Here is a 12,090-nt window from a genome sequence, read left to right as displayed (position 1 = left end):
GCAAGACGTCGAACTTTTCATCACGTCAAAGGAGCCATGACCAGAGAAAACAAGTACAAAAAAAAAATAAAAGAATGTTAGCTAGCTATCACTCAAGTTAATCAAGATCAAACCAGTGTAAAGGCCCAATAGAAGACCGGCGAAGCATTTTGTTTACAAGATTGGACCGGACCGCCTACAATCAACAATGTCAAGTTACCAGCCCAAATATACAAGACTTCTGTCCATTGATTTCCAAGAAAAGCTCAAACTCATTAGTTCAAAATAAAAAAGAAAAGCTCACCACCTTGTTAAAGATTTCGCAAGTCTTTCTTCCGTAGTCTGCATAATTGTCTAATATATCGATATGCAAGAAATTGCATAGCCTAGAATTCGAACCTAGATCTTGGTGTAGAAGCTTTTAAAGTTTAACCATTACGGTGCTTCCACAGTCTCAGATCTTGTTTATCACTCATAAAGATCAACATCTTTAAAAGAAAGGAATAAAGCGAAGACAAGGCAAAGAAAATGCTTTAGGAATTCAAATCAAATAACAAACAACCCAGCCACGACCTTCATTAGGTAAGTTTCACATTTCATAAATTCATTATCGTTTGACTTATCCCTTTGATATCTTGTTTCTGTCTTTGCCATTTTAATTTTTAATCACATAACCTTAACTTTGTGGAAGAAATAGAATCATGGTTTTCATTTATGTATTCGATTCTTGTTTTGAATTAGCTCCAGAAAGGTCAAAACTGATATAAGATCCATGTACATTATATAACCTTTTAAGTTTTAGCTGATAAACTTTTTATGAAATAAATCGAACTCTTTTCTTCCAACCAATATTGTGTGTCACAGTGTGTTTGTTTCCCTCTCTTTGATTAGTTGACTTGAGAATCAAGTATTACATATTTGAAGATCCAAATGTTATTAGATTTGTACTTTTATTTTATTTTATTTTGTAATGAAATCTTAAACATAATTTTATTTTTACTTCACATTTTTTAAATATTTAAATTGATAAATGTTATTAAAAATATTCTCAATATATATTTAATTCAACTGGAGTTATAAAAATGAAAATAAAATTCTACTCCCTCCGTTTCACAATGTAAATAGTTTTAAGAATTTTTTTTTGTTTCGGTATGTAGGTAGTTTTCACATCTCTAGATAATTTTTACATTTGTTAGATATATTGTAACCAATCAAATGATGTCAACTTTTTTTAATTGGTTTGAAATTATTAATTAAGTACTATAACAACTATTCTAATCTTAGTGTTTTTAGTCTAAACTGCTTACATTATGTAACGGAGGGAACATAATATTTAAATTCTCGAATAGGTAAAAATAATATTGTCAATATATATCAATTCAATTGGAGTTTTGAAGAATGATAGATTAATAGGTTAAAATACAGTTTTAATCGGTTATTAATTTTTAACAAATAAGTATTATTAAAAATTAGAAAATCCAACAAGTTAAGCTAATAGATTTTTAAAATTCAACAAATTTACCATAAAAGAACTCGAGATTAAAAATATAGAAAAAATTATATTTTAATATTTTGACTTATATTAAGTTAAATTTTGTAGAAAAAAATAATTTTGAGCTTTTAAATCGTGGATGAGAGTTTAGTTATTCTTTGAAGGACTCTTACCCAAATATCTGGGTTGACAAAGAAAAGTAGGGAAATATTAAGGTTGAAATTTTGTGAATTAACATAATAAAATAAAATGATACGAGTTCATTCTAGTACAGTTATATAAAGAACATGACAAGTTGACACCATTTGTGGTGGTCTTTCTCTTATATTCATATTCCCCCTCGAGGAATACGATTAAGATCCCATTCAACTATAATAATAATTTATATTCTCTTTGATTAAAAAAGAATTATCTTGTTAAGGAGACCCTAATCACCCATTACGAACTTGGACTCAATTCCGGTCGCAACCAGATATTAGATAAGGCCAAAAAGAAGAAAAATAAAAATAAATACAAATGATATCGTACAACCATTCAAAGCGGTGGACATTGGACACAACACAAGAGACTTTGGAGATCAACGAGACACCAAAACGACCATCAGGAGAATCAGAGTGAATGAGAGGACCTTCTTAGAAAATAAAAAGAGTAAAAGGGTTTTTTCAGTTTCTCTTTATCATCATTATATCCATTTAAAGTTGCCTCCTTTACCTCTCTTCTGAGCAATCACAAGACTTGTCTTGTGGTTGATAGATGGACGGCGACGAGCTCCCGTTCGAGATGGGTATTGCCGTTTACGCTAAGGGAACGAATAAGTTGGAATTTGACCCGGTTTTGCTGGATTCTGGTTACGATCCTATCTGGGATGCTATTAGAGAAGAAGCTAAGCTTGAGGTTCTCACTTACTTCCTCTGCATCATCGCTTCCTGTTATGGGTTCGAGTCTTCATGTGTTAATCTACAGTTTCAGTTTACTTGTTATTTGATCTTACAGCAGAACAACCTTTTTTTGTCTTTTTAGTATTAACTGTGTGTCCATTAGGGTTTAGAATAAGTCAACCTTGTGTCTTTCATTGAAAGCTTTGCCATTTAATCGGACCACCATAGTATTTGAATGTACAATTCCTCCATTTGATCACATGGACTTGATCCAGTAACAAAGTAAATGGAATGTTTGAGATGCTCTTCGATGTTTTGGTCTTGTTGACTGAGTGTTTAAAACTTTGAAAATTGTTTCATGAGGAATAGTGCTATTGTTGTTCTATGGTATTTATATAGATGTTGCTGTTTGTTGTGGGTTATAGGCAGAGAAGGAGCCTATTTTGAGCAGCTTCTTGTATGCTGGCATCTTAGCACATGAATGTTTAGAGCAAGCTTTAGGGTTCGTCCTAGCCAACCGTCTCCAGAACCCAACCTTGTTGGCAACTCAACTCTTGGATATATTTAATGGTGTCATGATGCATGACAAAGGCATTCAGAGATCGATTCGCCATGACATTCAGGTGAAAAAAAACACTCATCTAAAAATACATGATCTATGTTGCTGTTTTTTCTTATGTGGCTCGATGATTGTAGGCATTTAAAGACCGGGACCCTGCTTGTCTCTCTTATAGCTCTGCTATTTTACATTTGAAGGTAACTATTTACTTGAGTCTTTAGAGCTAAAACATCTCTCACATTGGATCTTTTCTGTTGTACACAGGGCTATCATGCGTTGCAAGCTTACAGGGTTGCACATAAGTTATGGAACCAAGGCCGGACACTATTAGCTCTTGCCTTGCAAAGCCGAATTAGCGAGGTAGTTTTGCTTATAATTTTGTCTTTTGGTTAACTAAATTTCAACTCAAACGTCTGATCTACACTTGTGGGTTTTCTCCTCAGGTTTTCGGAATTGACATACATCCAGGTAAAGTTTGAGAACTTTCTCAGTTTCTCAATCTCCTCTCTGGTGTTTTAGTTGATTCAGGTGCATTGACTCCTGGTTATACAAATTGTTCTACTTTTTGTAGCGGCAAAAATTGGGGAGGGTATATTGTTGGATCATGGAACAGGAGTGGTCATAGGTGAGACCGCTGTGATAAGCAACCATGTCTCCATCTTGCATGTAAGCATCTTCTTCTCCAAACCATTCCCCTCAAGATCTATTCCGGGATCAATACTTAGCTGAATTCTTCATTTCCATAGGGTGTGACTTTAGGAGGAACCGGGAAGGAAACTGGCGACCGTCATCCAAAAATAGGTGAAGGTGCATTGCTTGGAGCCTGTGTGACTGTACTTGGAAACATAAGCATAGGTGTTGGGGCAATGGTAGCTGCAGGTTCACTTGTGTTAAAGGACGTTCCGCCTCATAGGTATAAAAGAAAATAAATCTGAAAAATCATTGAATGTTTGTTTAGTAACCAATGAACATCCTTTTTTTGGGGGATTGTTTTGAAGTGTGGTGGCTGGAAACCCTGCTAAACTGATCAGGGTCATTGATAAGCAAGACCCGTCTCTGGCAATGAAACATGGTGAGTTTACAGATTCTTGTATTCTTCTTGTTGTCTCGGTCGGGTTTAGTGGTGACTGTTCCTGAATGAACATGCAGATGCTACTAAAGAGTTCTTTCGACATGTTGCTGATGGTTACAAAGCGGCAATACCCAACGGTGACTTACACATTCACAGTAACATCAAGAGTCTGAAATAACATTTTTTGAACCCTGTGTTTGCTCTTTTGCGTTTCTAAAAACAGGAGCAGTTTCATCAGGAGATGCAGAGAACGGACACACTAACAGCGCAACATGAGATACTTGTTTGCCTTTTGCTTATCAACAAAGGGTTATAAATAATATCTCAGCATTTTCTCAATAAGTTGTTTTATTAAATGATTTTGATTTCTAAAAGTTCAGTCTCGAACAAACTGAGACTATCATCCAATCAACATAGTATAAATGATTCTTGCTTGAACATGAAATCTTGCAGCCAAAGAATTATAACTGAAAAAAAAAGCACAAATCACAAGCATTCGCAGTTTATACTAAACAAGATCACCAGAGAGCAAAACAGAAGATAAAGAATCAAGCATGCCTTGCCTGGAACTCTTTCATGAAAGCAACAAGCTTTTCAACTCCAGCCAAAGACAATGGCATTGTAAACAGAAGCTCTCATACCCTCCCACTGATCTATGCCCCTTGAGCTGCACCATCTTCTCATTCGCAGCTTATTCGATAAACTCAGCTTCCCACTCTGATTTCTCCAACGTAAAAGGAACATTCATCAAAGACCTCACAGACTTCTCCACAGTACACCTGAAAAACCCTCTGCTCTCATCAATCGCATCCTAAAGCAACTCAGCTTTCCTCTGGTTCTTATTCTCCACTTCCTCCAACCATCCTTGCGCCAACAGATCCCCAAAAACCAAAACCACGCATGTAGATCCGGAAACAAGGAGGTGTGTTGTACAAGGAACTGTTCTCATCGTGAACCTTGTAATCAAGCATCACGAGCCTTTCCTATCAAATCTTTTCTGATTATCACAATGGTGACACCTGAAGGACCCAACGTTCTTGTAGAGGATGGATTCGACCATCCCACAAGGCCCGAGGAATAGAAAGGCCTGGCCCGGATTAGGTAGAGCGACGGCTCGATCGGTCGGCTCAAGAGTCAGGTCTCTCGGCTTGACTCTCGAGTACTTTTAGTCGATCGTCATCGACTAAAGTATATTCGGCTCAGCGGCTGCTCGGACGCCTACGGGCTTCTCGGCCCAGCAGAGGAGGCCCACCAAGATGGCGTAAATTAGGTCAAGGATGAAGCATCAGGACGTCTATATAAGGGAAAGTGGAGACAACGAGAGAAGGATCCGAAATCACTGACTAACACTTGGCGGCTAGATTAGGGTTTTCACCTTTGCTTCATCTCGCCGTTAGTTGTACTTTTCCGGTAGCTCATCGAGCCACCGGCTTCCTTTCTGTCGCACTCTCTTCGTTTCCCTTGTAACCGACTGAACGTTTTCTCCGACCATAAATAAGACGTCTTTGTTAAAACCCATATCTTCTTTATTACCGTTTTCCGATCAAACAGTTGGCGCCCACCGTGGGACAACTAGCAAAGTAACGTCAGAACTATGGTCGTTAACAATGACAGTTCTTCGTTAGGCGAGGAGCGCGAAGCTCTCGAGGTGACGCCGGCTCCAGAGGTGACACCTACGCCTACACCAGTAACTCCACTTCCCCATCCTGCGTCTATGAAAACTATCCTGGCACGCCTCGCCCTACAAGAAGCGGCGCAGAAGGCGGCAGTTGACCAAATCACGGCGATAGCAAAGATCCTTGCTCCTCTCGCTGCAAACGCCGAAGCTTCAACGGCGCAGTATCGTCGACACCTGTTCGCCACAGAACGAACCACCGACGTAGCACCTACGCGGGATAACGATAACCAAAGCGCCGGTAATGACATCAACGCGCACACCGCAAGCAAACTAGCCACGTTGAAACAGTCGGTCCTCGACATCAATTCGAAGATCCACCAGGTGACGACGTCCACACCCCAAATCGAGCATGTACTCGCGGAATCTCTTCGTACACCCTTCACGCAAAAGGTTACCGGCGTGCGGCTACAGAAGATGGAGAAACTCCGTCTTCCAACCTTCAAAGGTCTCTCTGACCCTTCTACTCACGTCACGTCTTTCAACATAGCGATGCGACGCGCAAACCTGACCGACGAAGACAAAGACGCTGGCTTTTGCCAACTCTTCGTCGAAACCCTAGAAGGACCAGCCCTTACTTGGTTCACCGGCCTCAGAGAAAACTCCGTCGACTGTTTCCACGACCTCTCGACTGTTTCCACGACCTCTCGACGGCTTTCCTTAAGAACTATATCATGTTCACCAACTAGGAAGCGACCGTGTCAGATTTGTGGAACCTCACTCACGCCAGCGACCAAAGTCTCCGCGACTTCATGGAGAAATTCAAAGCTATTGTCTCGAAGATTGATATTCCCGACCATATCGCCGTCGAATCTTTTATGAACACCTTGCACGTCGACTCCACATTCCGCCAGGATCTCTACCGATATCCGAAAAAATCTGTCTCCGACGCCATCGCTCGCTCGCACAACTTTATCCGCATGGAAGAAGACACCAGAGCAAAGTTCGCAAAAGAAGCAGCAGCGAAACAGCGACCCTCCCGAACAAACGACACCCGCCCCGAGCCCCGCCAGCACTCCTCCGGTGGAAATACCACTCAGAAGCGAGGCTACGTTAGCTCGGTCGGTGATGAGGAATCTCCAAAATCAGCAGCCATCACGCGAGGGAAAGGCTGGAACCACTGGGATCGAGACTCCGCTCCGAAGCAATCAACCTCATCCGAACCAGCGAGTTCAAACTCCGAGGAGCCAAAAAAATGGTGCCTCTACCACAAAAGGGATTCCCATGACACGAAGGAATGCAAGGTCCTCATCGGGCAGTTTTTCGACGGGATCACTAATGGGACAATCCAAATGCCCACTTCTCCTACGACACCGAAAAACACCAAAAGCTGGAGTAAGAACAAGGAGAAGAAGGCACAGAAGTCTCAAAAGAACACGGCCCCAAGCGAGGAAAGAGCAAGCCCTGAGCGCACTCCCGTCAACAACGTCGGCCCCGCCAACGATTCGTCAGAAGACGAACACCCGCGTCGCCGGCGACGAGTGGAAGTCATACTCTCTCGCCCTTGCGACTCCTCTGATGACGACGTCCCGACAGTGCAACCAGATCTGCGCGATAAATTGGACAGCAAGGATAAGCAGTCTCTCGCTCCCTCGAAAACAGATAAAGACCTGCGCATTCTATTGAAGCGAAAAAGCGCCACGAACGAAAACACAGGAACCGCCGACCTCCGTGCGACCATCTCCAAATGCAACACTCGGAGAGTCGGTCAAACTGGCGACCTTCGCGACCAGCTCAATTCGAAGGCCGACGACCTGCGAATCCAACTCAACCGTTCGAAAGGGTCCGATCTGCGACGACGTCTCGAATCAAAAAAGAAACAGCCCGCAGAAACTCCTATATTCGAGAACACAACTGACGATTTGAGGAAGCAACTCGAATCAATGCGAGCTACCCGAGCCCCGCACATTAGTGTCATAATGGGCGGATCACCACCTTGCGGTGACTCGGTTCGAGCCGTCAAAGATTACAAACGTCAAGCAACCACCTCTCAGAAGTGGCCTTCTCCAGTCGAAAATGATCACCAGATCACTTTTTCGGCACTAGACACCAAGGGCGTCCACATGCCACATAACGATCCTCTCCTCGTCGACCTTGACATCGGCGAATGTCTGGTCGCAAAAGTCCTTATTGATACCGGCAGCTCAGTCGATCTCATCTTTCGCGACACACTCGACAAAATGGGAGTTGATTTACGGGATATGAAGCCTTCTTCTCGCACGCTCACCGGCTTCAACGGAGCCTCGGAGCAAATGATCGGGACAATTCGCCTTCCAGTTTACGCAGGTGGTATAACCCGCACCGTCAAGTTCTCCGTCATCCGCGCCAAAGCACCCTATAATGCCATACTCGGAACACCATGGCTGCATTCCATGAAAGCCGTCCCTTCGACTTATCATCAATGCGTCAAATTTCCCGGAAAAGACGGCAAAACTCAGACGATTCGGGGAGATCAACAAGCCGCGAGAGAACTACTGATCGCAACTGTAAAGATGCAGCAACAAGCTTCCCTTGTCAACTCCGTCAGTAAACCACTCAACAAGATATACCCCCAGAAGGAGGAAGTTCGCGAAGTCGCAATTGATGAATCCGACCCGACAAAATCATCCGAGTTGGCGTCTACCTGTCCGACGACGTATGTTCAAGGATTATCTCTTTCATCAAAGACAACGCCTCGACGTTCGCCTGGAAGACTTCCGACATGAAGGGGATCGACCCCGCAGTTACCTCCCATGAACTGCACGTCGACCCGACGTACAAACCCATCCGACAGAAGCGACGAAAACTCGGTCCAGAACGATCTAAAGCCGTAAACGAAGAAGTCGACAGGCTCCTCGACGCGGGTTTCATAACCGAAGTCCGATACCCCGAATGGTTGGCTAACCCGGTTGTCGTCAAAAAGAAAAACGGCAAATGGCGCATATGCGTCGACTTCACGGACCTCAACAAGGCGTGCCCAAAGGACAGTTACCCACTCCCTCATATCGATCGTCTCGTCGAATAAACTGCTGGTAACGAACTTCTAACCTTTTGGACGCTTTCTCGGGATACAACCAGATCTTGATGCATCCCGACGATCGCGAGAAGACGGCATTCATCACCGACAGAGGGACCTACTGCTACAAGGTGATGCCCTTCGGGCTAAAGAACGCCGGCGCGACTTATCAGCGACTCGTCAACTGAATGTTCGCTGATCAGCTTGGCAACACCATGGAAGTGTACATCGACGACATGTTAGTCAAATCGCTCAAGGCCGACGATCACCTAAACAACTTACGCGACTGCTTCAAGATCTTGAACGACTACGGGATGAAGCTCAACCCGGCCAAGTGTACCTTCGGTGTCACTTCGGGAGAATTCCTCGGCTACATTGTCACTCAACGAGGAATCGAGGCTAACCCCAAGCAGATCTCGGCGATCCTCGACCTTCCAAGCCCAAAGAACAGCCGCGAAGTACAACGACTAACCGGACGCATAGCAGCTCTCAACAGGTTCATCTCGCGATCAACCGATAAGTGTCTTCCCTTCTACGAGCTACTAAGGGGCAATAAGAGGTTCGTCTGGGACGAAAAGTGCGAGGAGGCGTTCAATCAACTCAAGCACTACCTCACAACCCCCCCAGTACTATCAAAGCCAGAAGCCGGCGACACATTGTCTCTCTACATAGCCGTCACATCCTCCGCCGTCAGCAGCGTGCTCATTCGAGAAGATCGGGGAGAACAGAAACCAATCTTTTACACAAGTAAAAGAATGACCGAGCCAGAGACGAGATACCCAACACTCGAAAAGATGGCCTTAGCTGTCGTCACCTCGGCCAGGAAACTGCGACCCTACTTTCAGTCGCACACGATTGAAGTACTGTCCAACCAACTACTCCGAACGGTTATGCAGAATACTAACCAGTCAGGACGGTTGACTAAATGGGCGATGGAGCTGAGCGAACATGACATCGTGTACAAGAATCGCACAGCAGCAAAGTCACAGGTCCTTGCCGACTTCTTGATCGAGTTAACACCAGAGCTGGAGCAAGACCTCATCCTACCAAGTTTAAACTGGATCCTACACGTCGACGGTTCATCCACGAGTAAAGGGTCGGGGGCAGGAGTGCAACTGCAATCACCAACAGGAGAACTCATCCGACAATCATTCAGCTTTGGTTTTGCGGCGTCAAACAACGAAGCTGAGTACGAATCCCTCATCGCAGCGCTCCGTCTCGCCAAGGCAGTGAAAGCCAAAGGAATCAGCGCTTACTGCGACTCTCAACTTGTCGTAAGCCAGTACCTCGCCGATTACGACGTCCTCAACGAAAGGATGGACGCCTACCTCAAACTCGTCCAAGACCTCACGCGAGACTTCGAGTTCTTCGAACTCACGAAGGTTTCTCGCGGAGAAAATGTATGTGCCGACGCCCTCGCTGCTCTAGGAAGCAAGCTACACGATCAGGTCAAGAGGACAATCCCAATCCATAAAATCGAGAAACCGAGCATCGATACGAAGGCGGAACAGACTGCGATCGCAGCAGCGATTAGCGAAGCGATGGACATCGACGAAGCAGAACCTCCTTCGCAGGATGATCAGCCAACAGATTGGCGCAAGGAACTCAATGATTACCTCGCTGAAGGTTTATTGCCCACCGAGAAATGGGACGCGCGGCGACTGAAGCGACGTAGCACACACTACGTTGTCATGGACGGGGAACTACACCGATGGACCGCGACGAAGGTGCTACTCAAATGTATCTCCGGCGAAGAAATGAGACTAGTCATGGCCGAAACACATGAAGGAGCAGCAGGCAATCACTCGGGCGGACGAGCTCTCGCATTAAAAGTAAAGAATCTCGGATTCTACTGGCCAACCATGAACGCCGACTGCGATACATACGTGCGCAAGTGCGACAAATGCCAGCGTCATGCTTCCACCTTACACAGCCCAACGGGGTTCCTTCATTCCCTAACTGCTCCATACCCATTCATGCGATGGGGAATGGACATCATCGGTCCGATGCCGGCATCTCGCCAAAAGAAGTTCATCCTGGTCCTCACAGATTACTTCACCAAATGGGTTGAAGCCGAAGCCTAAACTAGCATCACCGACAAGGAGGTGCAAAACTTCGTCTGGAAGAATATAATCTGCCGACATGGGCTCCCATACGAGATCATTACAGACAACGGTTCACAATTCATCTCGCATCATTTCAAGGGATTCTGCGACAGATGGCGAATTCGACTCAACATGTCGACCCCGAGAAACCCGCAAAGTGACGGCCAAGCCGAGTCGAGGAACAAGACCATCATCGACGGTCTGAAGAAATGACTCGACTTAAAGAAAGGTTGCTGGGCAGATGAACTAGACGGTGTCCTGTGGTCCCACAGAACAACTCCTCGCGGAGCGACGAAGGCTACCCCTTTCTCAATGGCCTACGGCGTCGAGGCAATGGCTCCCGCAGAAGTGAATGTGACGAGCTTGCGCCGATCGTGAATGCCACAAAACGTCGACGCACTCAACGACATCGAGGAAAAGCGCGACCAAGCACTACTCTGTATCCAGAATTACCAGCATCAAATCGAGAGCTACTACAACAAAAAGGTCAAATCGCGTCCCCTCGAAATGGGCAATCTTGTCTTAAGAAAGGTCTTCGAAAACACTAAGGAATGGAAAGCCGGCAAGCTTGGAGCCAACTGGGAAGGACCATACAAGATAGTCGAAGTCATCAAACCAGGAGTATACCGCCTCGAGACTTCAACATGCGAAGCAATACCGAGAGCTTGGAACTTCAAACATCTCCGCCTCTTCCATCCTTAGTCAAGACGAACACCTTACCAAGTAAATGCGCCACTAAGGCCACTTTTACTCCCCTCTCGCTCAAAAAAAAAAAAAAAAAAGGCGAAAGAACGACCAACGGTCACGTTCTCTCGCTCAAAAAAAAAAACCGAGTAAATGTGTCTCAAAAGCCACTTTTACTCGCAATCTAAGAACTACGAATGGCTTGATTCCCACAAAGGGATACGTAGGCAGCCCAAAAGAAAAAGGGGTCCAGCCGAAAAAAAAAAAAAAAAACCTCCTCCTTGAGGAATCGATCTCCGAAGCAGACGATCACTTAAGCGATGCCGACACGAGCATGCCCCGACTTCTCGAACAAGCGTATCGGTACTCGCATCCCACGTTGGATATGTCCTGATCAGACACGTATTCAAGGGAGTCGACCGTGTTGCGATTTAAACCAACACGGCCGAGACAATGACTCCAACTCACCCTGTAATTTACTAAGTAAGGTTTGACCCACCGAACGCTTGAAAATTACGTTAGGGTCGATTTGGAACCGTCAACGTCGAGAACTCATAATTAAACTCAAATAACGAACGATCGCGAGTCAAAGAAATCGACCGAGACAAAGTCATAACGAGCTTAACACTACAACGATTCGATATCTCGAAT

At 44.8% G+C, this 12,090-nt stretch overlaps 2 protein-coding genes across 3 annotated transcripts; both read left to right on the top strand.

Annotated features, from left to right (window-relative positions):
• The first annotated feature begins 1,977 nt into the window (after positions 1–1,977).
• Positions 1,978–4,425, top strand: LOC106348213 (serine acetyltransferase 2). Of its 2 annotated transcripts, none has more exons than XM_048751209.1 (11): positions 1,978–2,119; positions 2,225–2,365; positions 2,775–2,972; positions 3,046–3,105; positions 3,173–3,268; positions 3,352–3,376; positions 3,480–3,574; positions 3,655–3,821; positions 3,907–3,980; positions 4,058–4,117; positions 4,204–4,425. In XM_048751209.1, the coding sequence occupies exons 2-11, from the start codon at positions 2,225–2,227 to the stop codon at positions 4,254–4,256; spliced, it is 969 nt and encodes a 322-aa protein (XP_048607166.1). In that variant the 5' UTR covers positions 1,978–2,119; the 3' UTR covers positions 4,257–4,425. The 2 variants fall into 2 exon arrangements, with proteins under 2 accessions (XP_048607166.1, XP_048607167.1); XM_048751210.1 differs by having other exon boundaries at positions 2,003–2,127.
• Positions 4,426–8,356: 3,931 nt separating this feature from the next.
• Positions 8,357–10,734, top strand: LOC125583053. Its single transcript, XM_048749596.1, has 3 exons — positions 8,357–8,564; positions 9,041–9,987; positions 10,033–10,734. The coding sequence occupies exons 1-3, from the start codon at positions 8,357–8,359 to the stop codon at positions 10,732–10,734; spliced, it is 1,857 nt and encodes a 618-aa protein (XP_048605553.1).
• The last annotated feature ends 1,356 nt before the right edge of the window (positions 10,735–12,090 follow it).

This window comes from Brassica napus, chromosome C3, assembly GCF_020379485.1.
Source record: "Brassica napus cultivar Da-Ae chromosome C3, Da-Ae, whole genome shotgun sequence".
Taxonomy (NCBI): domain Eukaryota; kingdom Viridiplantae; phylum Streptophyta; class Magnoliopsida; order Brassicales; family Brassicaceae; genus Brassica; species Brassica napus.
Note: the sequence above shows the minus strand (reverse complement) of the source record. Positions and strands in the feature narration are given on the sequence as shown.

What these genes read in the sequence shown, in the direction of transcription:
- LOC125583053 (XM_048749596.1), top strand. Translation starts at nt 8,357, where the DNA reads ATGAAGGGGATCGACCCCGCAGTTACCTCCCATGAACTGCACGTCGAC. An exon ending in TGTCGTCAAAAAGAAAAACG is followed by an intron (nt 8,565 to 9,040) that starts GCAAATGGCGCA and finishes TCACTCAACGAG; the next exon opens with GAATCGAGGCTAACCCCAAG. An exon ending in TGGACGCCTACCTCAAACTC is followed by an intron (nt 9,988 to 10,032) that starts GTCCAAGACCTC and finishes GAACTCACGAAG; the next exon opens with GTTTCTCGCGGAGAAAATGT.
- LOC106348213 (XM_048751209.1), top strand. Translation starts at nt 2,225, where the DNA reads ATGGACGGCGACGAGCTCCCGTTCGAGATGGGTATTGCCGTTTACGCT. An exon ending in CTGCTATTTTACATTTGAAG is followed by an intron (nt 3,106 to 3,172) that starts GTAACTATTTAC and finishes TGTTGTACACAG; the next exon opens with GGCTATCATGCGTTGCAAGC. An exon ending in ACCATGTCTCCATCTTGCAT is followed by an intron (nt 3,575 to 3,654) that starts GTAAGCATCTTC and finishes TCATTTCCATAG; the next exon opens with GGTGTGACTTTAGGAGGAAC.